This window comes from Anser brachyrhynchus, assembly GCF_964034855.1.
Source record: "Anser brachyrhynchus genome assembly, chromosome: Z".
In the NCBI taxonomy this organism is placed as follows: domain Eukaryota; kingdom Metazoa; phylum Chordata; class Aves; order Anseriformes; family Anatidae; genus Anser; species Anser brachyrhynchus.
The window spans coordinates 46,870,720-46,897,639 of NC_137697.1; the positions used below are offsets into that span (position 1 = coordinate 46,870,720).

Genomic DNA, 26,920 nt, shown 5'->3' on the forward strand with positions numbered 1-26,920 from the left:
GTAATAGATCTCCCACATTCTACAAATAAAAGGAATAACCAGACTTAGGTCCAAGTCTTTGCTAAAAATAAATGGAAGTCAGATTTTCCTTGGAAATGAGCTGCTTTCCAGAGATGTCCCATATTCCTTCCTTTGCTTCTAACAGGATTATTTTAGACTGAGCTGTTTTTTCTGCATGATGAACAAAGTCAAAAGATGAATACTACCTTTTTCTTTGGTTTATCTAGATGTGTCTGCAATTTCAAATCTCATTACAAAACATGTTCCTGAGGCCAGGCTGGTGGAGGACATTGGCCATGAGTTAACCTATGTCTTGCCATACAAAGCTGCTAAAGAGGGAGCTTTTGTGGAGCTGTTCCATGAGATTGATGACCGTCTCTCCGACCTTGGCATTTCCAGCTATGGTATTTCTGAAACTACCCTGGAGGAGGTGAGTGAGCTAAAACTTCTTTTTTGGTTTAAACTAGGGAAAATGAATTATGTCAGAAATAAGAGCAAGGCAGTCTTGTCTCTTCTTCCTGTAAATATTTGTCTATTTCTTGTGGAGCAAGTAGCTCTATTCTCCTCTCCAAAATTGATTCTCTTCCATACCATTATAGTGTTTGTGTTAAAAATGGAAATGTAATACAGGCAAGCTAGGTCCTTTGTACTCAGTTGCACTTCACTGAGATGTCTGTCATGTGAAGTATGGCCCCAGATTGGCTTCTAATGACTGTGTAAACACCTTTGAGGTGTTTTTAGGGATGCTTTGTGCTGCATTTAACTGAAAACATGCATTTTCAATACTGGAGATTGTTGTTTACAGAAACCCTATGGCCATATGTCCTTGTCAGGGTTTTGGGGCTGATCCTTGTGATTGTGTTCTGATACATTTAGTACCAAGGTGTTTCTCTCAGACATAGGAAAAAACTTTCATTTAAGACATACTGAGAACTGATGTTGGAAAGGGGGAACAACTACTATGTGATTACAGCCTATGCTTCTGGGGAAGCTAAGAGAAAGTCCATGCTCCGATCACCCGGTGGACAAGAGCCTATATCCTCTGTTCTCATGATACAAATGTCACTCTTAGGCTCTGTCGTGGCATTTCCTGAAGGAGTCCCCACAATATTGCATCCCTTCTAATTTTCACTGACACTTACCATTGCCTTTCAGATCTTCCTCAAAGTGGCTGATGATTGTGGTGTGGACGCAGAAACCTCAGGTGAGTGTAGTTGTCTCCTAAAGTGTCGAAGGAGACTTCAGGGAGGGTTACCCTATTTGTGTTATTTAAGAACATGGCTGACGGAGCCTCGATGTTTCAGGAGTAACGTTTCAGTGCAGGGCTTAGCTTCCAGGGGAAGAAAGGATGTAGTGGATATATCAAATGAAGAGTGTTCCTGTTCTCAGTTGTTAGCCTTGGACAGGTGGGTGACCTTTGTGTATGGCGATGTGTCCAGATACACAGTGACATATGCCCAGGTGTGATTGTCCCTATTTCAGGCTGAAGCCAAGCTCTTCTATGGTGAGAGCTTTTATAACCTAAAGTAGCTGTTCGTAGTATGCTTAAAGCATGCTTGTTTACTGTTACTTTCTATCTACTCAGTAACAGCACCCTCGTTTTGGAAAAGTGCAGAGTTTCAAGTTTCTGAGTGTATTGTGACGTTGAGTGACACTGCTGTCTACTCTGAGGAGTAGGAAGAACTTTTGACAGGGTCAGACCACAGTACCCTCTGACTTTCTCTTTTCCTGAGAGCAGCTCACTGCACTAAGTGCTTCTGTCAGTGTTTCCTGATAAACTAATGCTAGCAAATTGTGCTTGGTGTCATGTGCACATTAAATGAGAATTTTCTTCAGTGAGAGAAGCCTGCAGTTTCTATGGCTAAGTGAAAAATTAAAAATAAAAATTAAAATTAAATGTCCAGTGCACTGGAAGAAGCTTCTAGGACAGCACGTGCAGAATAGTGCATAAACCGTATGACCTTGCAGAGTGACAGTCATGGTTTTAGGTTTTTCTGCACTGGAATCACTCCAACTCAGCTGCTCAGTTTACCGATGGGCGTCATGTAAAATGAAAATGATATTGCTTTGCTTTCTCTGGTGCTAGCTGGAGATCAATGGAAGCAGTTCAGCTAACCATAACTGCATTATTTTCAGATGGGACGCTGCCAGCCAGAAGAAACAGGCGTGCGTTTGGAGACAGACAGAGCTGCCTTCGTCCATTTACAGAAGATGATGCATTTGACCCTAATGATTCAGACATAGATCCAGGTATTGCAGATTCCCAAGCCTGTTTTCTTCTTGTGGACACTCTTTCACATTATAAATTGTGCAGACTACAAGGCTGAGAGTGCCAAAGGATTAGTGGCTTATTTGCCTTTAGTAGGCAGTGCAATATCCATACCCTATTCCAACCTTCTGTCAAGGCTCAAAGAGATAAAGTTGTAAATGCGTTCATGTGAATTTCTCTTGCTTTCTCAACCTGTTGCTCTCTTTTTTTTTGATGCGTGAGAGTAACTGATCCAGCCATCACCTTGTTTCTCCAGTACAGAATTGTCCAGGGAATATCTTTGTGAGCTTGTAATTAATTGTTTCTTGCTTCTTGCCAGCAGAATCCAGAGAGACAGACCTTCTCAGTGGCATGGATGGGAAAGGCTCCTACCAGATGAAGGGCTGGAAGCTCTCCCAGCAGCAGTTCGTGGCTCTGTTGTGGAAGAGGCTGCTTATTGCCAAGCGAAGCCGGAAAGGCTTCTTCGCTCAGGTGAGAGCATCCAGCATGTGCAAGGTCCCTCATCAAGGGAAAGTCTGGTCCACATGATGCGTCTAGGGTTGAAGGCAGAGAGGAACCTTCAGGAGAATCCAGATCACCCAAACTAGTCTGCTCTGCAGATCTGAGCAAAAGGGGGCTTGTGCGAGTGAAAGGAGGTAGATGATAACCGAGTGCTTACCACGTATTCTTGCACAGGAAGGGTGCAAATGAGATTCAAATCCAAATTCTGCCTTGAGAGAAGCAAGTGGGGGCTGAGTCCTCTGCATGCCTCGTGAGTGACATGATTGCATGTCAGGATAGGCCTTGTCTTGGTGTCTAGAGGTGCCTTGGTAATTAACAAAGACCTTCCTGGGAAACTTGGAAAAAGTCTTGATCCGTTGACTCACCTGGAGCTGATGATGCCACTGGAACATTCACCTCAAAAATGCTCACTCTTTTGTTGCAATTTCAGATTGTGCTGCCAGCTGTCTTTGTGTGTATTGCTCTCATGTTCAGCCTGATCGTTCCTCCCTTTGGGAAGTATCCCAGCCTAGAATTGCAGCCCTGGATGTACGATGAGCAGTATACTTTTATTAGGTATGTTCTTTGTGGCACAGAAATAGTGCTAAATCCTAAAATTGTTTTCTTCTCTGCTAACTTAAGTTACTGAGTACTGAATTCCTTACCGGATTGTTTAAATTTGTTTTCTGTGGTTAGCTCAGGGGTACATTTGAAGGGAATGCTGGTGTTTTCTTTTTAAACCTTTAACTGCCATCCTTAACTACTAGCAAGGCCATATCCATTTCTGAATGGTGTTATGACTAGTAATGCTGTGCAGAGAAATAAATGAAAACCAGAAGTGTGTTTGTGCTCCTAGGCCAAGTGTTTTTCAAAGGGAAACCTCCACCCATATCCTTTTCCTGAGCTTTTTCACTGTGTTCTCAGCCTTACTCTGCTGCTGTTTTTGCTGTATGTGTGTTATCCCACTGACCCAGTGGTGTTTGTCTTCTGTATCCATAGCAATGATGCTCCAGAAGACGCAGGCACTCAGAGGCTTTTGGATGCCCTTCTCAATAAGCCTGGCTTTGGGACACGCTGTATGCAAGGACACTCCATCCCGTAAGTAGAACTCAGTGCTGGGAAGGGGAAGCCCAGCCCTGGCTTCTGGTCACTCAGCAGAGTTTAGTCAGCTTCGGGGAATGATACGTACACATGGCCAGGGCAGTATTTAAACCAACAGGGTTGTAATTACATTAACTTTTTTTACGCTCAGGGCCTTCTAGAAAATGCCAGCACCTGGCATAGTAAGAGAGCAGGGTCTGAATGCAAGTCCTTACTGATGAAGCTGGAAGGGAGACTGTAGTCTCCCTCAAATTACTGTTCAGTTCTGAACCAAAAACAAAAGAAAAAAGGAAAAAAAAAAAAGGACTTAGTCATAGAATCATAGAATGTTTTGGCTTGGAAGTGACCTTAAAGTTCATCTAATTTCAGCACCCCTGCCACGGGCAGGAATGCCTTCTACTCTTGACTGTACCTGTTCACACCATCCTCTGTTTCCAGCTGCACTAAAAAAATCCTGGTTAGCACCCCCACAAACACCAGCAGACAGGATGGAGAGCCAGGCAGCATTGGTGGTATTTCCTAGCTCTGCCACTGTCTTGCTGCATGGCCTTGGGCAAATCACTGAAGACTCCAGGCCACTTGTGCAGAAGGGGTATACAGAGTCCAGGCTGGTTTGTGCCTAGGCTGGAAGAACTGCAGCTCATCTTCACTGGATGATGGGAAAGGGGGTGACGGTTGCCTTGCCTCTGTCCTGACACAGAGACACTCCTTGCACCGTGGGGCAGACGGAATGGACCACTGCTTCAGTCCCAGAGTCAGTCCTGGACATCTTGAAAGGCAACTGGAGCATGGAGAACCCTTCACCGTCATGCGAGTGCAGCAATGAGAAGATCAAGAAGATGCTGCCTGTGTGTCCCCCTGGTGCAGGCGGGCTGCCACCCCCACAGGTAGGAGGGATTTGAGGGGTCCTGCAGTGAGGGGTGGTCCTAGAGAGGGGAGTGGCTGGGTGTGATTACTGTATGCAGTACTGAGCACAGTTTATCTGACTCGGCACTTGCGTTTTCTAATGGATATTCGTCTGTGTTTCCCCGGTGACACCAGCGAGAACAAGACACTGCTGATATCCTCCAGAATCTGACAGGCCGCAATATATCAGACTATCTAGTGAAGACCTACGCGCAGATCATTGGAAAAAGGTACCTGTTAACATGCCCTGTCCCTTACCTCCCCACCAAACACAATGTGCTGTCAATGAGATGCTGCATAGCTCAGACAAATTGGTCTTGGCAACCCGAACTCTTAGCTCCTCTGACTGTCCTGATCCACAGTTCAGGTGTTTCTGCTTTATAGTGATGCCATGGCAGTTCTGGGGAGGGGAGGCAGGCATGTTCTGAGCCTTGTGGGTGAAATAATGGGAAAGATGGGGTGCAAACCCCAGGCGTTTTACTAGAGAGGAGTTGTGGGACATGGAATCGTTGAATGGTTTGGGTTGGAAGCGACCTTAAAGATCATATGCCAGATGTGAGGGGGTATTGCACCCTTTTCCCTGGCTGGGTGCCTGAAGCACTGGTAGGGGTTGTCTCCGCTTTTTCCATAACACATCTGCTTTCTTTTCTGTCTTTGCAGCTTAAAGAATAAGATCTGGGTGAATGAGTTCAGGTGAGTTTGTACCTTTTCTCTAGTTTGTTTGTTTCCACTGCCCCCTGTGCACTGTGTTGACCAAGGTTCTCAGGACAGATCCACCCAGTTTCATAGTTTATTGTATGTGGCTCTTAACTGCCAAGTGTCCAGGGAACACTTCAAAGGATACACTTGGGACAACCCTAGAGCACGCTGCTGGAAAACCTGCCTGGCTTATATGGAGAGCAGTACTGGCTTGAAAAAGTTCACAGGCGCAGCCAGCAATACTGTCTCACGGGAGGTGCAGTTTTTCCAAGCAGGGGAAGCAGAGATGGGTCCTGCTCTGCCCGCACAGGCCGCAGGGGACAGCTGCATTCATTAAACACAGTCTGTGTCTTTGCAAACAGCACACTGTAGTCATAAGCTGGTTATTTAACCCCAGAAATAAGGGGTGGGAGACAGCGGGGCTAAGTAGCAGTGTGGAAGGGTCAAAGTTTGCCCTTTATATAAGAGAGGGGACACGTGCCTTGGTTGTAGTGCGAGAAAAGGAAACATCTGGGAAATAAGAACTGGTGTTTTCTGAAGGTGTGTAGTCATATGTGTGCTTCACTCTCCATCTGTATGCCCAGATATGGTGGCTTTTCTCTGGGAGCCAGCAGTTCCCTCATGCTTCCTCCAAGCCATGAAGTCACTGATGCCATTAAGCAGGTGAAGAAAATCTTGGAGCTAGCGCAGGTGAGTAGCTGTCTCCCATAAACCCAGATAGTGTTCGTGTAACAGAGTTCTGTTATCTGGGAGATGACTTGGAAACTGTAAAGTGAGAAGAGTGTGTATGTTAGCTTTCCAGTGGCTTCTTCCCATCACCTCTGAGCTGGGGTTTTCCAGGCTGGTGTTGGGCAGCAGCAGAAGGCTTGGGGATGCACTCAGCTGACACGTGCACAGCCCTCATTGCTGATGCAGGTTCTGCCCAACACAATCTGCAAGTCAATGGGGATTACAGCCACCTCTGAGAGTTTTGTGGCAGGGCTGAGCCCGCTGTCTCAGGGAATTAACAAGCTGTTGCCAGCTCCTGTAAAACCTCGCTTAAGTTCTTCTGTGCCGAGTCTGTCCTGGCTCAGAAAAGAACCTGGTCCACTGCTTTCTTCTGAGACTGCCCCTGGGCTGTGGTGTCACCGAAGATTTTCTGCAACCCTGGTTTAATACTTGTCACTGGGAAAAAAAGATATTAAAACAGGCCTAAGGCTGATCTCTCCTATTGGTAGGACTGCAGAAAGGAAAAGGGGGAGGGGAAAGCTGCACTTCCTTAACCTTCTTACCACCTCTGTCTTGGAGGATACAGTCTGCAGACCAGAAGGAAAACGGTCAGAGCCATGAAAAACCTAGGGTGACCCCCAGAGTCCAGGATGTGAGAAAAGGAACTCTCAGAGGAGAAGTAACTTTCTTTTTGCTGTTTGCAGGGGAGTTCTGGAGATCGATTTCTCAACAGCTTGGCAAGTTTCATGAAAGGCCTGGATACAAAGAACAACGTGAAGGTAAGTCAAGCATCCTCACAACTGTGCCTGCTGTTTGAAACTTTGGTAACCCGGGGTTATTTTCAGTTGGCAAAGCCTCAGCAGTTTGCCATGGACAACTGTGCAGACTAGAGCTCTCTGCATTTAAATCATTTTCTAGTGGAGAAGATGCAGATTATATTCTTATAGTTTTCACTGAAATTTGTTAGCCCCTGTCCAGACCTAAGGCTCAGAATGAGTTCTGTGCTCAATCAGTGGCTTGGTTTCAAGGCACATGCTCTTGCTTCCAGCAGCCTCTAATGGTTACTGGTCAAACTGTATGTCTGGTCCCTGAGCAAGCTGTCTGGAAAAAGACAGAAAGAAATTGCATACCCTCAACAGAGGAAGGGACATTCTGCAGGGCTCAGGAGTCTGTTCGGTGGCTGATGTACCTGGTGCCTTTCTGATGCTGATGTGGTCTCTTGCAGGTGTGGTTCAACAACAAGGGCTGGCATGCCATTGCCTCCTTCCTAAATGTGATCAACAATGCCATCCTTCGGGCCAACCTGCAGCAGGGCAAAAACCCTAGTGCTTATGGGATCACTGCCTTCAATCACCCACTCAACCTCACCAAGCAGCAGCTCTCTGAAGTGGCTCTGTAAGTCCTAATGTGAATACAGATGGGTTTGGGATCATCAGCTGATGATTACTGGAAGCGGGCAACATGTGCAATGCTGTAGCATCATTGATGGGCAGTCAGTGGCTTGTGGCAATGAGGTTCTGCCATGCTTGCCCTAATTTTCTGTGGTCTGGGCAGGCTAGTTTAACCCCTCGTCTCTCAAGGAAGATGAATAGCCGAAACACAAGAGACAGCAGAGGTTTTGTAAGGATTCTGTAAGTCACTTACTGTTTTTCTGTAGCTGGTGTAAATAGTCAAACAACCTGTCACCACTGTTTTCACACTGTTATGTTCTCAAAGCTTCAGTGGTTTATCTCCAAAATATGGTAGATCCTCCCCAGGCAGCTGCATATGTAGATGTCACGAAATGAAAGGGAACCTCTTTGTTGTGTGAATGTAGTTCCCTGTTTCTCAGTGCTGGGCAAGCTTTCTGTGTATGGTTCCTTGAAGCTGTAACTTCCAAGAACTAATTAAATCCTCTGATCCACTGCTGCTTGGGGAATTTCAACAGTATAACTCCCCCTTTCCTTTCTCAGCCAGAAAGGTGACTTGCCATACCATTCGTTTGTCCCAAAGTGCCACCACTTGACATATTGATAGGTCCTGTTCAGTTTTGCCCGCTATCTCAGCCTGGGGGGCATGCAGTAATGCACAGGGCTTACTCAGTATCACTGAGGCATTGATGAGTTCACAAGCTGAATCAGGACTCCTAAGCTGTATGCAGATACATCCGTCAAATCTTACAGCACAGCAATGGCAGGTGACCGTCAGAGATACCTTTGAACTTAAAAAACGAAAGTGAAAAAATCCCAACCCCAGTAAGTGCATTAAGTGAGAAACAAAGTTACGCAGGGTGATGATGAGGAAAGCAGAAAGTAGGCTATCGTGGTGAAGTTACCAACCTGTCTCCAGGTTTTGGTGCTGTCTTTGAGGTGTTCACAAGCCGTATGTATTCCTTTGATCATATAACCCTGTAGTTAACATGTCCTGGTGTGGTAATCCTTTACCCTGCAAAACGAGGACAGCAGAAGGAAAACCAGTTTCTGTACTGCCCTGCATGAGCTGCCTAACCTCATCTCAGGGAAGCCAGTACCGACATACAAACACTTTGCTTTCGTTCTTTTTTTTTTGTCCAGGATGACCACCTCTGTGGATGTCCTAGTCTCCATCTGTGTGATCTTTGCCATGTCCTTTGTTCCTGCCAGCTTTGTGGTCTTCCTTATCCAGGAACGCGTCAGCAAGGCTAAGCACTTGCAGTTCATCAGTGGTGTGAAGCCTGTGATCTACTGGCTGGCCAACTTTGTCTGGGATATGGTAAGGGCCGAACTGTGCTTTGTGACTGTGCTTAATCTGTCCTCAGTCCTGTGTTTGCAGGGTGTCCGCTGAAATGTAAAATGTAGCTGGGGCCAGTGGGCACAACATTAGTTCAGTGAATAACAACTGTGACTTCTGTCTTTATGCTCTTGGGACTATGGTGGGACAAAGAACACTGAACAGAAGATAGGAGGACAACCATAAGCTCCAGCATTGGCATTTTTAACGTCACTTTAGAATACTTGCCCCAGAATGTTTGTTTGCCACTTGTTCTGCTTATTCAAAGCAGGCTTTTTAACCCGTGGTGTCCAGAACCCCTGAGAGTCTATCAACTACTTCATAGGGGATCCAGAAATCTAAATTCATATGTACTACACTGCAGCTTACATATGTGACACTTCTAAGAGTCTCCCATCTCAAGTAGCCTTGGGAACACCACAGGATGTTGAAAGTCATAGTGTCAGAGCAGAAAGACACCTTCATTTTTTGTCATCTAGAAACAAATCTAAAGCTGTTTTTTTTTTCACCTTCCAGTGCAACTACATTGTTCCAGCCACGCTAGTCATCATCATCTTCATCTGCTTCCAGCAGAAATCATATGTATCCTCCTCCAACTTGCCTGTGCTGGCTCTTCTTCTGCTTCTCTATGGGTAAGGGATTTCTCCTCAGAATAAGGACCAGGAAGGAACGTAGATTTGGAAGATCCTTATCTGATGTTGCTGTCTTTCCTCTTGCAGGTGGTCTATCACCCCTCTCATGTATCCAGCCTCCTTTGTGTTCAAAATCCCCAGCACAGCATACGTTGTGCTGACTAGTGTGAACCTCTTCATTGGCATCAATGGTAGCGTGGCCACCTTTGTCCTGGAGCTCTTCACCAACAATGTAAGTCCCTGCAGAATCTCCTTAGTTACAGCAGGGGTTTAAACATGGGCATTTCTAATGTTTAAATGGAGTTCCCTGCATGTTCCTCCTAAGGGGCAGTTACTGTCTACTAGAGGCCATTTCAAGCACCCAGTTTGGTTGTCCTTGGTTTTTCCTCCAGTGGTAAATTCTCTGACTATATTGGGAAGTTGTGCACCTCACTTAAGTTTTTGCACAGCCAGATGCCTACCGGGGGAGGTGCAATTTTCCCTCATGCCATTATACAACACCAGACATCTTAGCAGGCCCTGTGGCACATATTGGTGGGAAGTACTCCTTGAGGGAAGGGACCCTGTGGGATTAACCTGTTGATTGTACCACTGCCTGTGGTACTTTTGCACTGCCTGTAGGTACAAGGCAGCAGTCCTTGATGATGATCCCTTTTGTTACAAGGCCTATTTTAGCTCAGTAAAGACATGCACTTGCTTGAAGATAAGTGCCTGGCAGAATAGAAACCTCTCTTGAGGCTGCTGTCAGTCTGACCTGTGGGTTAAGCCAAATGGAAAACAGCAAAGGCAAAGGATTACAGCATCCAATATTGACTGGGGAGTGGCTACCCACAGCCACTTGAGATAACCAGGCTGTGCCACCACGAGTCCTGTCTCCATGACCTGTAGCCTTTCTGTATGTTGCTATTTGCAGGCACTGCCTTTTAGACTGTGAGCATTTGAAGGAATCTGTCCTTTGGTATAGTTTGCTAGTATTAATAGCATCTTGAGCAAAGAGAGCACAACATTGACTGTCCAGAGGAGCCATGGGACTGGCTCTTGGCAGAATGTTTCTAATCCTTGTTTTTTTGTGGGCTTGCAGTGCTGCTAGTGGGCTGTGGATGGTCACTCACAATATGGTGTCACACTCAGCAGGTGGTGGCTGCTCTCTACTCAGATGGCTCACTGGCACTTCATTTTTGTCTTAACAGAAGCTGAACAACATCAATGACATCCTGAAGTCCGTCTTCCTCATCTTCCCCCACTTCTGCCTGGGGCGGGGACTTATCGACATGGTGAAAAACCAGGCCATGGCTGATGCTCTGGAGAGGTTTGGTAAGTGAAATTGTGTATGGAGGCACAGTGGCATGAACTGGAGAGGGAACGCTTGAGTCTGCTGCAAACGAGCACCCTTTGCTCTTCTGAGTTTTCAGGAACTGAAAGTGTACAGTTTGCAGTGCAGGGCTGAGCAAAGCTGGTAGGTCTCCTCAGCTGTTCTGTTCAGGCTTTGAGCATTGAGGAGGTCTGGCAGATAGATCCCCAGTACTTTGAGTTACTGGGAGCCTTAATTGAAAATACATGAGGTCAGTATGCATGGAGAAGATCATTAGGCCAAGTGAAAGGAGTCGCAGAGATTCTGGAGAGCTGGATTTTATTGTATTTTTTTCTGGGATGCAAACGCCAGGCCTGAGTCAGTTGTCTTGTGCTTCATCAGAAGGTGGGCCAGAAATTCTTCATCAGGCTGGATTCTCAGGGCTCACGTCACCTTCAACTAAGAGCAATTGCCCACTCCCAACTTTGCTGCAGCAAGAAACATGCGTGCAGCCAGAATTTGTGTAGAATTTGTAGCCAGAATTTTTGTCGCCTCCCTCCTCTCACTGGTTGCTCTCCAGTTCCTCTACTCCTGACCTGGTGAGCTCTGCAGGAAGAAATGATAGCCTGCTCCCAATGCTCTGGAGAAGTGACTGTGCTCTTCTTACCTTCACAGGTGAGAATCGCTTTGTGTCCCCTCTGTCGTGGGACTTGGTGGGAAGAAACCTCTTTGCCATGGCCGTGGAGGGTGTAGTGTTCTTCCTCATCACCGTGCTCATCCAATACAGGTTCTTCATCAAACCCAGGTAGGTTGTCTGCTCCACTTCACCACAGCAGGCAGGTGAAGTTTTTCATGGTGTCTGCTGTGAACTGGGGAGAAGGTGAACTATGGAGGCTCTGTCACATGCTGTTGAGGCTTTACCATGTTGCTCTCTCCAGGCCTGTCTATGCCAAGCTGCCTCCTGTGAATGATGAAGATGAAGATGTAAACAGAGAGAGACAGAGAATAATTAGTGGAGGAGGACAGAGTGACATCCTAGAAATCAAGGAGCTGACCAAGGTAACAAAAGTTTTGTGTTTCTGAGACATGTTGGAGCAAAGCTGTGCAGTTCACCAGCATCCTCACTCAGAGGTTAATGGAATCAGAACCAGAGAATATTGAAGTGTTGAATATGTATGGCTGTAGTTATAGTTCTCTTTTACATTGTTGTTCCTTTTTTTTTTTTTCTGTTTTCAGATTTACAGGATGAAGCGAAAGCCAGCAGTTGACAGAATCTGTGTTGGAATCCCCCCTGGAGAGGTAAGCTTGTCAAACTCATTGCTTTGGTATTACTGGAGTATTTGAAAGCACAGCACAGAGTAGGGTGATATTAGAAGCAGGTGATGTTCAAATTGCACCAAAGGGTGCGATTGCCTGGAAGTTGAAGCAGTTCATGACTCAGGCTTTCCCTGCCTTTCAACATAATAGTGAACTCTGCTACCTCTAGAACCAGAGGCCAAACTATGGCACCCTCCAAGGTTTAGCACAGATACGCTGTGGTGGCACTGCACCAAGGTGACACCACAGTTCATTCCTTTTCCCAGCCTGAAGATTTATGCTTGAAATGAAAGTCTAGAAGTTTATTCAGAAAAAGCACTGAAGTCTCCCTTCAGGTTGTCTTGAGAATCAAGTTTGTCACCTCCAATCTTGTCAGTGGTGAAAATTATGTGACTGAACCCTCTTCTCAGATTCTGTGCTCATTTGCTCTTTTTATATCCCCAGTGCTTTGGGCTCCTGGGAGTAAATGGTGCAGGCAAATCATCCACTTTCAAGATGCTAACTGGTGATACAGATGTGACAGGAGGAGAAGCTTTCCTCAAAGGGAACAGGTGAAAGACCGTGCATCTTTTCACTGCTCTGTGTTAAAGAAAATCCTTTGCTGCTTCCTCCTTCAACTTTCACAGTCTTTGTTTCACTTCCATCAAGTCTAAATGCTGCCACGCTTTTCAATTTTGAGCTCTTGGTATCTGCTTCAGCCCTTTATTGAGTTTCCTAAAGTACTTCAGTGACTTATGAAGGTGTATTTAATCTGCTAGTCACTTCTAAATACCTGTCCTACCATGGTTAAATGTCACATCTATAAAAAGAAAAGAAAAAGAATTGGGCAAAGACAGACTTTTAGGATCCTGTATTTTTGTTAGTCCAATGATTCCAAACCCACTGATGCACCTTCCTCTTTTTATTGTCTAAATGGTGTGTATTTGTAAAATCCTAACAGAGGGAGTTCTTCTTTTACAGTATTCTGTCCAACATCCAAGAAGTCCATCAGAACATGGGATACTGCCCGCAGTTTGATGCTATTAATGAGCTGCTGACAGGGCGAGAGCACTTGGAGTTCTTTGCGCTCCTCAGAGGTGTTCCAGAGAAAGAAGTCTGCAAGGTAAACGAAACACCATAGGACCACCCCCGTGACTAACTGTTCCTGCTTGCTGCATGCACACTCCCCACAACGCACACAGTATTGTGGTGGTCTGCATCTTTTTGAGTCATCACACCATATCGTTACGCTGCTCCTGTTTCAGCGTTCACACATAGGCTTATGCTAACAGTCTTTAGGCAAATAATGACAGCTGCCAGTACTGTACAGAACCCTGTTTAATACTGCCTCATTGGGTTATCAGCAGCTTTCACCATTTGTGTCCTGGGTTCTGCAGAATAGGGACTGCTGCAGGACATCTGTACCTGATGGTTTGGGCAGCATCACCTGATGCTGTGCCGATGCTCAGCTGATGCTGAAGTGCATGCTTACTTCATGCACTCGGACAGGCTCCCCAGGGCACTGAGTCTGCTGGAGTTCAAAAAGCATTTGGACAATGCTCTCAGACATATGGTTTGGTTTTCAGTTGTCCTGTGTGGAGCCAGGAGTTGGACGCAATGATCTTTGAGGGTCCCTTCCAACTCAGAATATTCCATGATTCTGTGATAACTAAGATGCAGCTGTTGGATTTTCTGGGCCTCCAGGGGCAGGGTTTTGTATGCTCTGATCTGAAGGTGAACCCAGTGTTCCAAAACCTAGATCTGTGCCAGACTGGAGCATCAGATAAGGGGTCCTTCTGAAAAATCACTCTAAAACTAAAGCTTGTAAAGAAACTCCCACTGTGTAAATGTAGCTGTGCTCAGTTCAAGAGGGTGTTGTGCTGTCTCTTTTAGGTTGGTGAATGGGCAATTCGAAAACTGGGCCTTGTGAAATATGGAGAAAAATATGCAGGCAATTACAGTGGAGGGAACAGGCGCAAGCTCTCCACAGCAATTGCACTCATTGGAGGGCCACCTGTGGTATTCCTGGTGAGTTTGCGAACTTTGCTTGTTAACATTTTCCTTTGAAAACAGAGAAATCGGGCTTAGATGAAGGCTGGATATTTCATGACCACCTAATGTCTGAGTATGTCATCAGTCACTTAAATGTAAGCAAAGAACACAAGGAAACTTTATTTCCCTATTTGAATGTAGGCTCAAACTATAATGTGCCTCCTGGCTTCTGTTTCTGAAAAATCACTGCGGAAATGTGGGTCTCAAATATGATGCCAGACTACTGACTGCTAGAGCATCTTCACCACTGCTACAGAGATTTCTATACCTACAAAAAATTATGAGTGCTTTCCAGCACTTTCTAGTTTTTGGGCACAGGCAAATCTTTCTGTCTGGGAGAATCAGTCCTGTGTTTTTAATAATTCAATGAAAGTGGGAAATAAATGTTTTAGGATTCTTTAGATTAAAATGAAGAATAAACCTCAGGATTAGTAAAGTTCATAGTATAGAAAGAAGTAGTCTACTGCTCTATTTAAATTTGGACTTGTTGAGTTTAACTTGTTTAGAACTGGCTATTTCAACATATTATAATTGCAAAATAAACAGCACTTAGTTCTTCAGATTTTAAGTTAGCAACCATCTTTTTGAGTATAAATTGTTTTCTCATTTTAAAAAATGAGTCAAACTTGGTTATTTTCAGCTTTTCCAATAAGCATAATCGGAATGGCCAGGTCATGTCAGACATGAGGCGTTTGTTGGTGGAATGGAACAGCATAGCCTACTTTTTTATGTATTTTGCAGGATGAGCCAACAACAGGGATGGATCCCAAAGCACGTCGTTTCCTGTGGAACTGTGCTCTGAGTGTAATCAAAGAGGGGAGATCAGTGGTGCTTACGTCTCACAGGCAAGTAGCAACGCAATTGTACCATACCACTGCTACTGCATCTGCTGGGGCTGGATGCAAAGCTGCGCTCGGCTGCTCTGCCCTGCAGCACTTCTCGCAGTGCTAAGAAAGTTAATTCTTTCTGCAGCATGGAAGAATGTGAAGCCTTGTGCACTCGAATGGCGATAATGGTCAATGGGCGATTCAGGTGCCTGGGCAGCGTCCAGCATCTAAAGAACAGGTAGCTATTTTCTTTTCACTGCCACCACAGTAGGAATTTTTAGGGAGATACAGTTAGATTTAATCCCTCATGCAGCATTCCCATTGCTTTTCTGGCTGTGGGAACAGCTGCTGAATTTTAAGCTGCACATCTGTTTCAAAGCCCCTGACGTGAATTCCTCTGCTGGCCCTCTTGTTTACAGGTTTGGAGACGGTTACACTATCGTGGTGCGAATTGCAGGGGCAAACCCAGACCTGAAGCCTGTTGAGGAATTCTTTGGGCATGCCTTCCCTGGAAGTGTCCTAAAGGAAAAGCATCGGAATATGCTGCAGTACCAGCTTCCCTCCTCACCATCATCCCTGGCCAGAATATTCAGTATTCTCTCCCAGAACAAAAAGAGACTCCACATAGAAGACTACTCCGTTTCTCAGACCACACTTGACCAAGTAAGTTTCTAATAGCCGGTGCGCCAAAACTAGCAGAGGTAGGAATAAATCCAACAATCTTCCAGTCGTGTCTTGTAAGGGCATTTCAGCAAGCTGGAGCACTGAATCCCAGGTTTAGTCCAGAAAGCCCAGTGCATGAAGTGCCCTGAACTAATGAAAATCTAGACTGATGTTACACATGGCCTTTTTCCTTGCAGGTATTTGTAAATTTTGCTAAGGACCAAAGTGACGACGACCACACTAAGGACCTGTCATTGCACAAAAACCAAACTGTGGTAGACATTGCAATCCTTAATTCCTTTCTGCAAGATGAGAAGGTAAAAGAAAGTTGCGTGTGAGCCAATTTCAGCCAAGAAGTGATGAGCAGAATGCAAACTTCATTTGCCTGGGGATAGGTTACTCCCAAAGAAGAAGCTAGAGGGAGAGAAACTGGACACTCTACTGATAACCATTCAATGCAATGCAATTCAATGCAATGAAAACAAAATTCCATTTTAGGGGCAGTGCCTCGTGGAGTCGTCTTGTACTGTTCTTAAGTGAAAGACTTGAATTTAGCTCATTTACAGTACAACTCTGTGAAGCTGTGGTAAAGCACCCACCAGATGCTGCGGGCTTTCATCCATACTGTATCTTGTCCTGTACAGTATGTTATACTAGGGTTGCAAAAAACAGTTCATTGAGGAATCACGGCCAGTGGTTATTTATTGATATTCTAAAGACGTGCATGTTTCACTCTTGAAAACATGCATGTCAGGAGTGGGAATTCCCTGGTGCTACATCCATTGCTGGCAATGAATGCACCGGGACAGTCAGTGGCAAGAAAAGTCACCAGCCTTGTGGCCTGAGTTTGTAAAAACTTAACTGACCAGCTTCTTTTTCTAGACTGCTGTAGGTCTGTCAGTGACAAATCTGGGGCCACAAAGCAGTGCTGTGCAGATGGGATGGCAAGAGATGGGCCATCATATCCATACATCTATTTTAGAGGGTGGGGATATGTAGAACTGTGAACCCTACAAATGCACAGGATTGTCCCACCAGCATCACAACCAGTAACCTACTCCGACTAGGTTTTTGTGTAGCTGAGTACTCTCCTGCTCCTTCGAGGTACTGCAGCAGCTGCATGAACACCTAGCAGAAGGGAGTGGGTGAGAAGCAGGGTTCTGACCACAGCAGCAAACTCAGTAGTTGTACAAGCTGCTAATACCGAGAGCAAATTCTAAATCGTGATACGTCACTCAGATACGTAACGTCTGCTCTTTAACCCCTGCTTTGCACCAGAAAGGTACCCATCAACTAAAGTTATTGCTTAGCACAAGTGTTGCCATTTCTGGCTTTGCCAGATAAAACTAGAAATGTAGGTCTTTTTTTTTTTTTTTTAACAGTATTATTTATATGACTTTAAATAAGTAGGTAGCATAATTAGGGATTGAAAGTGCTTTCACTTGATCTTTGTAGCCACAGTATTTCTTTACATTATGCCTGCAACGCTGTGCTCTCGTTCTCCATTCAGCGATAGCTATGTTCATGATCTTGGCGAGTTCCACGTTCTTGCAATCAACCTTTATCTGGAATTAATGCAAGTTGTTCACCTGAAGTTTTCCCTGTTGGAAGCTAATATAATGTTAGATTAATGTGCAAGTTTGTACTTCTGTTGTGCAGTATAGTTTCAGTCATTAGGTGATCCCTAACTGGAGAACACACCCTTGTTCATGCAAGAAACTGCTTCATTAAAAATTCATCTTGAACAAGATAGTTCAAAGTAGTAGTGCTACAAATTGTATCAGTCAATTTTTAAAGTTTTACAAAGACGGATTAATAATAGAAGGGAGATTATGTGGTGAGAACAAGCAATTCTTGTTCATCCTGTACAACAGTTGTGGGAGAGTATGTTTTTGTTAATAAACTTACAGGCCGTTCCGTCTTGCTTTTACAAAGTTCAGAAATAGGTTCAGTATGTGGTTTGAACCCAAGCGTAGTAGTTCCTGGGCTATTCCTGTATGTCGTGCCTCTGCCTTAAATACCTGTACAAGTTCTGAACTAGTTTTTAACGCTACTCTGCCATGAACGAGCCACGGACCACTTTCTTCTGTGAATGCTCATAGCAGCCCAACAAGCAGTGAGGAGGCTGGAATGAGCCTTAAGGCTGATTACGTATTTCCAGGCATACGTGGTAACATTGACCAATTCAGCATTTTTCTTACATAGACAGCTAAACATTTAGCACAAGTCCCCAGTCCCTGCTGTGTTCTACCTTGGGATAAAGTTAATAGCTTACTACATGTTCTGCTCAAGTGCCTTTTTCATACTAATTATTTTTTATCTGTATATTACATTGCTAAGGGGATAGAAAGGAGAGTAATGGGGATTGTTATACCTCACTTAAAACATGCTTTGTTATTACCTTGATGGCATCCTTGCCCCCATGAGGATGAGTCTGCACCAAACTTCTAGGTGCAGAACAACTACTAAGCAGCTGAGCTACAGCCATGACCTTTCTATAGCAGGCTGCTGGTAGGTTATTTTATCAGCTAAACAAATAGCATGTATTGAAGACTTACCACTGCTAGAAATTGTGATTACAAATCAGAATTAAGTCAAAATCTCAGCATAGAGACTGAAGTGAAGGGCTTACGTTTTGCACTGCACAGATCTAGTGCACGTAGAAAACTACAAGTTCTAGGAGGATTCAGATTTGGTCAAAAAAGAGCTGTGGTCTGCTCTCTGTAACTGTTCATATAAATGATTAATTTAGCAGGAAACAACAGTTTATTTTTCCCTTAGCTGGCCAAAAAGACATTATTGGTTCCTGTGCCCTGTGACTGTCGTGCTTATAACCTGCCACAGGTAGTCTGGTATCTGTGATGAAAACCTTACAGTAAACATGGATATTAACTGAACTGTTTCACAACTCTAGTCCATTTTGTTTGTAATCATACTGAACAGACAGCTTAATACAACGCTCATGCAGATTTGTCGTGGCGTAATTCCAGACGACAATTTGTCTACCCTTATTAACAGTTTATAGGGAAAAAATCACTCTAGTCACATACAGTATGATTATGAACCACTCATTATAATGAAGCTGCACTGAGGTGTTAACTTATTTTAAACTGTATTACTGTTGAAATGTTGCATCCCTCTTTGTAGTACACTTGTATTTCAGTAAGAGTTGTTATACTTCTCCCCCATGGTTAAACCGCCACTTCGTGCTTATCCTTGCCTCCTGAATTATAGTTGGTCCTTCATTCCAAGCACTTTATGCTATCTGTAATGGGATCTATTTTTGCACTGGAATATCTATTAACTTTGCAAAAATCTAGTGAGATTTCACAACTGAAATTTCTGAGTTAAATCCTTAAATGGACGTTTTCATTAAAAGCGAAAAAAAAAAAAGTATATATATTTGTATTTGCTAATAACTGTTATGTGAAGTATTAAAAGGCACTCTAATTGCCTTGTATTAAGTAAAAAAAAATAAAGCTGTTCTGGCACCTTTGGTCTATAAAGTGTCATTTATGCATATACTGTTGAAAAGTGCTACTTAGAAGCTCATTGTGCCCTGTTTTGGTCTGGTCTTACTTTCATGCATAATTGATGAGCAAGTTCAAGTATTCCTACATACTAGTGTGAGGCACCTGCTATTTTCAGGTAAGTGAGTGAGGTGGTCCAAGATTTGAAACACAAGAGCTACTTTAAGCTTCTAAAATTATTAAGTAAAAAGGTTTCCAGCAAATCCTGAAAAAAAAAGTAATTGGTATAACTGTCAAATCCAGCTACAGAGCTTCTAAGAACCACAGACCCATCTGGATGTTCAAATCATCTGTCAGGCACCCACCCCAGAATATTTCCATCACAGAGGCGCAGCAAGGTGCAACTATATTGATAAGTGCTCGTTCTCTTTTCTATTCTATACCTGTTTTCACTGACAAAGCAAAATGTTGTGTTTGTGTATAAGGGCTCTGAAATACCTTAGCTAACATCAAATTAAAGGACAATCCCTCAAGTTAATAATGTATTGATTTTGAACAGCAATTTAGAAATGAAAGCAGAACAATGATCCGATTGCTGAAAGGAAAAGTGATTTAAAAATGCTGGCTTTTACTGCCTCTTCTCCCACTGTCAAAGTTCCAGAATCCAACGAATTCATTGAGTTAGACTCCTCACAAAAATTCTTCTCAAGAAGCCAATTAAAATGACCTGTTTCTTCTGCCTTAATACAGTGTTCAGCCTGCAATTTGGGTAGTGTGCTTTATTCATCAACTTTTTGTGCCACAAAAAATACAAACTTCGGAGTAAAGTACATCTCCAACATTCTGAGTATTCATCACTTTAAGTGTTTGTGATAGAATAGTTTTATTACAAAATTTTAGTCTTTTTGTAATACTTTGCTGTTTTTCATGTCAGTTAATAAATATAAGTAATTTGTTGCATTTGTGTGCAAAAAGTCTTATTGCTTCCTTGTACCATTTTAGTCCATGTTTTTGTTCAAGAAAAATGAACAGCCCCCTTTTAACTGCTACAAGACCACATTCTAAATCAAGGTGCTAGTGATGGTTTATCAGTCATTTATACCTTTAAAAGTTTATTTGTAAAATATAACTCAGGGGTCTCTGAACTAGTCCGCTGTCCACCCTGAGAACGCTAGAGGTCCCTCTGTCACGGGGCGACAGGATGAAGACTGGAGTAAAATCTGTGACCTGTTAACACTCCATTACACAGCAGCTGGATCCCATCCACTCAGCTTGGACACCAGCACAACTACCTGCAGCCGTTTTTTTTTTTTTTCCTCTCTAGTGCTTTCCATGAGACCTTAATGCACTTGACAGAAGCAATAATCATCATTAGGCAGATTGCACAAAGATAATTTGGTAAAGTGAAATCAGTTGCTTATCGCAGGTCAGTGAATAAACTGTGGAAAGGCCTCCTGTGTGCACTGCCAATTACCGACCTTCAGATTTCAGCAGAGGGTGCTTTTCACTGTACACAAAACCTAAGTGACACCTCACCCCGTGTGCTCTCTGCCCTGCTGCTGCTCTAGCAAATCACAAAGCAGCTTAGTGACTCCAGAGCAGCTATTACCAGGCCTGGTGATAACCAAAATGCAAAACCTGCAGAAGGCTGTACTTGGGAGAATGGGGTTTATCACAGGTCAAACCCATAAAGAGCTGGAGATGCAAACACTAAAATTTCATTCTTTATGCAAATTTATTTGGCTTTTAACAATCTGGCAGACAGTATTTCAAAGAATGTAAGCATGTATAGATGCGCTGAATTTGAGATACAAGATTGTAAATTTTAGCACCCTAAATAAGTATTAAAATACTTCCTCAAAGCTAGCGTACAGAATACAAAATGAAAGGACTGAAGTCAGGGCAGACTCCATCAGAACGCCACCTAACCAGCTTCACTGCAGCACCTCCTTGGCACAATTGTAGCCACACTGAAATTTTACATTACAAAGAATTAATATAAAGCATCCCAATGAGATGTCTGATGAAACATAACCATGTTACAAGGACATAGGGGCATTCATTCTCAAGACACTATGTAATACCCGTGATGCAATGATTAGAAGAGTCGCCAATGTGCATTATGAAAATGATACCACCCTGAATTGCAGCCTTGGAAAACAACACTTTACTTACAGGGGCCTATTAGTAAACACAGAAAAGTTTTAAGAAGTGAGATGTTAAAATAAAAGATCTGCAAAGCCAATTTTCATGTTCTATTTCTGGAGATGTAGAAACATCACCATAAACTATCGTGCAGGATTTTACTGATTTTCTTTGGTGTATCAGCATTTTGCATCATTCACTGTAAACTGAAGAACAAACCACACAGTTCATGAGGGTATGACAATCTATGTGATGGTACTTGCTGACGGTGCTTCCATCTTGTCTTTTCTGCCATCAGTCACGTCGTTTAGGGGAAGGTTACTTCAGGGGTGAGCATGCCAGAGGAATCATCAGCATGTTGTGCTGGGACTCCAAGAACCTGACGCTGTCCCGTACTGCAATGAAACGCGAATTTAATTAAGAAAGAAATCCAATGAGGAGTAATACTTTTCTCAGCATGCATACAAGTAACAGCAGTGAGAGCCAACATCTCTTACCAGCTGCTACCACTCTGGCATCTTCATGGGCACTGTGCCTTCCTGCTGCCCGGTGATCCGGGCTCTCATTCCACCAGATCACATGGACTGAAAAGTACAAATAAAGGCAGCTAAATATTGTTACTGTTGTAATACAATATGCACGTCCTAGTTTTCCACCCTCTCACGTTGGATGCCTTGCATCTAGCAGAAACAATTCACCAGGCGAGTATGTGGAGAGACAATCGGTTGCTGAGCTTTTAAAAGGTTTGACTCTTGAACATCAGATCTGAGAACCTTTTAAAAGAGCACCACCTGGCTTAAGCATATAACCCAATACACAAAGTTGGGTTCAAGGACTGTTTACAGGACTTCTGTGATCCATACCAACATTTTTTTTTATCAAGCCATCCAATCGTGAGCCAGGACAAGGGTTTCTCCCACTTTTCCCACCCCTTCTCCCCCAGTCACCATTCCCAAGTCTTTATCAGAAAGTGAGTAGTATTTGTACCTGTGTTAAGTAACCCATACTCTGTGTGGAAAACACCAATCAGCTTAGTGTAGCCTGTATTGATGTGAGCATTGATTGCAGCCTGGAACGATTCACCCCACAGAGCTGGCCCACCAGGTTTCATCTGGAAAGTAACCCACTCGTATACACCTGGAGGAAAAGACAAAGACGACCTCGAGGAAGGAAATAAAACTTAATTTGCTGTTTCTCAGTCTTTCACAGCCACAATATAGTCATTGTGAAAGCAGTACTGCAATTCCCTGCCATTAGGGGTGGGCAGCCCACAAAACTGCCCTCTTCCTCCCAGCCCACACATCATCTCACAGCTTCCAGAGGAGCACAGGGAAGTGGCTCTTCAGCTGGAACTGTTTGAAGTCTACATAAAAGCTCTGGGACCCAGAGGTACAGAAGGATTACCACAAAGCCCAGCTTAAAGGGAAACGGTCGCATGAACATTCACAGCAGTTCAGTGTACTTTGCAGAAATCACAAATACTTATACTTGGTAAGTTTGCGATGGCTGATTGAACTATGCAAGTTGGCCTCTTCTAAGACTAGTGATGTCTTCTGGAGCTGGTTTATGACATTATAAACCCCTTTGAATCTTGGCAGCTGGTCGCATCAGGATTTGAAGTCATAAACAACAGACCACGACTAGATTACTGTCTCTGCTCTCCCAAACAATCTGCCTTGCTTGCAGACAAACAGCACGATATCCCAAAAAACTCTAGTCCTGCTAAAAGACACGTTACCTGCCTCCTTTCCATTCACATAGTTACTCTAAATCACACTTGCTAACACTTTAATAGAAATCTGGACAACTGTCGTATGGCAATGTATTGTCTAGTATTGTTCTCCAAATACGGGCTGGAGATTTAAAAAGTACAAACATGAAAATGGGAATTGAGTGTTAGAATTGCCAGAATTATCCAATTTTAACAGAAAACTGGACTGCTTTTAAATTCAATTGTAACACAGCATAAAATTCACCATCTCTCAGAAATAAGCAACAAAGGTTACTGTATGCATACACATTCTGAGGGGTAAAGCAGGGCCTATTTGACATCACTCCACTGACAGACTAAAGTCTGTGAATTTTCTTCAGTAAGCGTATAGTCTTCACGACAGAAAGAAAGAAAATATACAGAGACAGGACATCTAAACCTAATCTATGATCTACAAAGTATGCTTGACTTATGTGTACCTTTAAAAAGTAGGTTTGGGCGTCTTTGTTGTTTTAAAAACAATTATGCAAAAGAAGCAGTAATATAAAAATTGACAAACGAGAAAAACTCCTGTGAAACAGAACAATCATTTTTTTTTAAAATGTTTCCAGGAAACATCCCCTCACTGACAGATGGACAAAGCAAGCCCAGGATGACTGCTCAGAACATCAGTGTGGAGTTGTCATCCCGCATGTTTGTTTATGTGACTCACACAACTTTTTTACAGCCTTACAACTGGATCTGTAGCTTTTGACATAGGTAATTACAAAGCCATTCTTAAAAACTTTCTACCTCATCTGTATTATGTCACCTCTTTCACTTGTTACATAAAGGGTTATAAAATCATGTAATACCTGGTTTAAACTTTAAGGTGTTTTTTGTTAGTCGGTCAGTCAGCACCAGTAACTTTAATCAGTAAAAGAGAAGGTAAGCTCACCCCCTTCTTTTGAAGGTTTCCCAAGCTGACACCAGGGTACCAGATAAGCAACTTCATTGTGCTGCTTCTCTATACAGGTAAGGGCTGGAGAGATGAATTTTCCCTGCCAGTCCTTGTCATTGGCTAGCGCCTTCCGGACTGCTGTTCTGTGGGCAAAATTATCTGTAAGAAAGCGAAAAAAAATATGAAAAAACGTACTTACTGCTACATCAGCCAGTATGAGAAAGACGCAGCATGAGAGACTGGAAAGAACCTTGAGGAGTATCAGTATTTTGGTATTGAGAGAAAAAAGTAACAGTTTTCCTTAATTACTTAACAACATTTAAGAAGGGGGATGATGAGACAAGGAGAAAGGATGTTGAACCGTACACACATAAACATAATTATGAAATAAAAATAATTTTATTTTTCCTTAGTTTTCCATTTAAAAAGTTTCTCAGAAACTATTCAGATTTTTTTTTTTTTAGAAAAAGGAACAACAGAATAGGGCAGAAAATTGTAAGAAGCAGGACATTTCTTAACCACAGATGCATGTGGCAGACAGCACTGACTCCAACAACGTAAAAAGCTGATGACAGCACCAGCAGCCTGTTGCAACCATCGCTGCAGCAACAGAGCACTTCACACACGTAGGATGACAGAGCTGGTGGAGCAGCTTTCCAGCTCAGCACAGCGTAGCTTCAGGAGCCTAACCACACAAACTGTGTGCTCTGTTTTAGGGGAGTGACTGAGCTAAACTTGAACTATGCTCATCTAAAATTTGGGAACAATTATACGTGCATGATTCTGTATAAACACATACAGACACTTGCATATGTATTGTCTGCAGTTATCCGCATTATCCTACTGAGGAGGTCTCAGTCTTTTTTCCATCCATTTTGAGATTGTGAAGACATCTGTGGTTCAGGAGCTGGCCCTAAGCAAGACACCTACCACAGACAAAAGCTGCAGTTCATCTCATACACCTGCGAGGCACAAAGACCACCCTGTAGGAACAGCTGTAATCCTTTCATCCCAACATGTCAAAATTGTCCTACAGTGTTTTGTTTTGTTTTTTTTTTCAGTAATCAGTATGGTAACATCTTTTTTTTTCTGATGCTTGGTTACTTATCGTAAGGGCAACAAACAAAAGCCACGTAAGCAGTCCCCTCGCTGGCACACGGAGCACGCAGAGGGATGCCGAGCGTACCATACTTCCACACATGGACAGCCTTATTCATCGCTCCCAGCTCCACAGTCCAGAGTCCCACCAGCTCTGAGTGAGCTGTGCGAAGGTGGAAGTACTTATTGACCAGTTCCACAAACTCCTTCATCCTCGATGGCTTAATATCGTATGTGCGAATTTCATAGAAAATGCCATTATTTTGTCTGGGGCCTGTAGCAAGGGATGCGAGTACCTAAGAGAAAATGTTAAGAAAAGTAACAAACTAATTCTCAAGCCAGAAAACCATCTTCTGTCTCATTTCTAGACATTCTGTTTTACGGTGAGGCACAGGTGTTTTGTTGTTGTTGTTGTTTTGTTTTTTTTGTTTTGTTTTTACTGGGGACTGGGAGAGGGAATGCTTCATGACCTCCACTGCAAGAGTACCTTGTGACTTCTTCCTTTGGAAATACTTCCCACGTGCACAATTTGCTGGAATTCCTTTTGGCAGTGCAACAGACCGTCACGCTTCGTTTGTCAAAATAAACTGTTTAATTATTACCCATTAAAAAAGAAGGGGTTGCCTTTCCTCACCGGGGTCTCATGGGGGTCTTCCCAGAACCACTGGCACCAGGGTATGCCTGCATGACCCGGTCCTCTGCCATGGAAAAGATGCCACGGCACGTGAGCCAAGGGTCAGTTCGATGGAAATGGGCACAGGGGAAGTGCTGCCTGCCAGGTTACTCATTCATTACCCTCTGCAGGGCGTGCTCTTGCCTTGGCTGCTTGTGAACACAAAAGCGAACCAGACATCTTGATGATTACCCCCTGCAATACGCTTCTTAATATGCTTTCAATATGTAAATTTAGAGTTTATGATTCTAAAAAAAAAAAAAAGAAAAAAAAATTAAAAAGGTGGCTAACGCTTCATATCATTTAACAGTTTAATGCAGAGTACTGACTAAACCAGAAACCATTACTAATTTTGCTAAGGAAACTTACAGTGTGCAACTGCATAAAATAATAACAATTAAAAAAAGCTACTACTAATTTACAATTCTGCATTAAAACACTGCTTCCCTTGGCACTGTTTAGCCCAATACTTCACCAGACTACATTGCATTTTTACCAACGCTAAGGAAACACGACCTTCTATTGCAATACGCCTCCTAATTACAGCCTTAGATCGGTATTGACAACTTATAGATTGCTGGCATAAGAAACGGAAAGAAGCAAACGCCTGGGGAGAGATTGCTTCCTTCTAGCAAGACGCTGCTAAACCCTGCCTCCTTGCCTTTTGCTGGCAGCCTCCCAAGTGCTGCTGGAGAAGAGTTTTCCCGTCCATGCCAGATAAATATTCCCCAGCCCCGCAACAGGCTCGGTTTTTCGGCTGACTGAATAGCCAGGAACCGGGCTCTCGCCCCCCCACCCGGGAAAACCACGGCCAAAACAGCGCCACGGCCTCCCCTTCTCTTCCCTGCCCTTCTCTGCCCCGTCCCGGCCCTCACCTGCGGGCGGCACCGCGCCCCGCACAGGCGGGCGGCGGCGGCGGCGAGGGGTCGGCGGAGCAGCCCCGGGGGCAGCATGGCGGGCGGCGGGGCGGTGGCGGCGGGCGGGACCCTGGGCGGCCCCTGGGCCGGAGCGGGGCGGCCGTTGAGCGGGGGTGGGACCGTAGAGACAATCGTAGAGTCGCGGAGTCATAAAGGTTGGAGGAGAGCTCCCAGATCTTCTGCTCCATCCCTTTACCACCAATGTCACCCACTAAACCGTGTCCCTAAGCACCACGTCCAGCCTGTCCTTGAACGCCCCCAGGGACAGTGACTCCACCACCTCCCTGGGCAACC

At 44.0% G+C, this 26,920-nt stretch overlaps 2 protein-coding genes across 4 annotated transcripts in view; one reads left to right on the forward strand and one right to left on the reverse strand.

Moving 5' to 3' along the window:
- Positions 1-19,163, forward strand: part of ABCA1 (ATP binding cassette subfamily A member 1) — a 92,945-nt gene extending 73,782 nt beyond the window's left edge. Inside the window, exons 25-50 of one of the 2 annotated variants that reach the window (XM_080573561.1) lie at positions 228-430; positions 1,156-1,204; positions 2,137-2,250; positions 2,589-2,740; positions 3,201-3,325; positions 3,749-3,847; positions 4,551-4,737; positions 4,892-4,986; positions 5,417-5,449; positions 6,040-6,145; positions 6,868-6,942; positions 7,389-7,558; positions 8,716-8,893; positions 9,428-9,543; positions 9,631-9,775; positions 10,734-10,857; positions 11,510-11,639; positions 11,773-11,893; positions 12,071-12,133; positions 12,596-12,702; positions 13,112-13,253; positions 14,024-14,158; positions 14,924-15,027; positions 15,155-15,247; positions 15,429-15,672; positions 15,870-19,163. In XM_080573561.1, the coding sequence (XP_080429687.1) occupies positions 228-430; positions 1,156-1,204; positions 2,137-2,250; positions 2,589-2,740; positions 3,201-3,325; positions 3,749-3,847; positions 4,551-4,737; positions 4,892-4,986; positions 5,417-5,449; positions 6,040-6,145; positions 6,868-6,942; positions 7,389-7,558; positions 8,716-8,893; positions 9,428-9,543; positions 9,631-9,775; positions 10,734-10,857; positions 11,510-11,639; positions 11,773-11,893; positions 12,071-12,133; positions 12,596-12,702; positions 13,112-13,253; positions 14,024-14,158; positions 14,924-15,027; positions 15,155-15,247; positions 15,429-15,672; positions 15,870-16,010 (3,251 nt within the window). In that variant the 3' untranslated portion in view covers positions 16,011-19,163. The remainder of the gene's footprint in view (positions 1-227; positions 431-1,155; positions 1,205-2,136; positions 2,251-2,588; positions 2,741-3,200; positions 3,326-3,748; positions 3,848-4,550; positions 4,738-4,891; positions 4,987-5,416; positions 5,450-6,039; positions 6,146-6,867; positions 6,943-7,388; positions 7,559-8,715; positions 8,894-9,427; positions 9,544-9,630; positions 9,776-10,733; positions 10,858-11,509; positions 11,640-11,772; positions 11,894-12,070; positions 12,134-12,595; positions 12,703-13,111; positions 13,254-14,023; positions 14,159-14,923; positions 15,028-15,154; positions 15,248-15,428; positions 15,673-15,869) is intronic. The other variant, XM_080573562.1, reaches the window with a different exon arrangement.
- Positions 19,164-20,863: 1,700 nt separating this feature from the next.
- NIPSNAP3A (nipsnap homolog 3A) lies at positions 20,864-26,792 on the reverse strand. 2 transcript variants are annotated; one of them, XM_080573563.1, is made up of 6 exons: positions 26,585-26,724; positions 25,125-25,332; positions 23,936-24,097; positions 22,275-22,424; positions 21,785-21,871; positions 20,864-21,682 (listed from the first exon to the last, which is right to left on the reverse strand). In XM_080573563.1, exons 1-6 carry the CDS (start codon positions 26,660-26,662, stop codon positions 21,606-21,608), a joined length of 762 nt encoding a protein of 253 aa, XP_080429689.1. In that variant the 5' UTR covers positions 26,663-26,724; the 3' UTR covers positions 20,864-21,605. The 2 variants fall into 2 exon arrangements, with proteins under 2 accessions (XP_080429689.1, XP_080429690.1); XM_080573564.1 differs by lacking the exon at positions 25,125-25,332 and having other exon boundaries at positions 26,585-26,792.
- Positions 26,793-26,920: the final 128 nt, after the last annotated feature.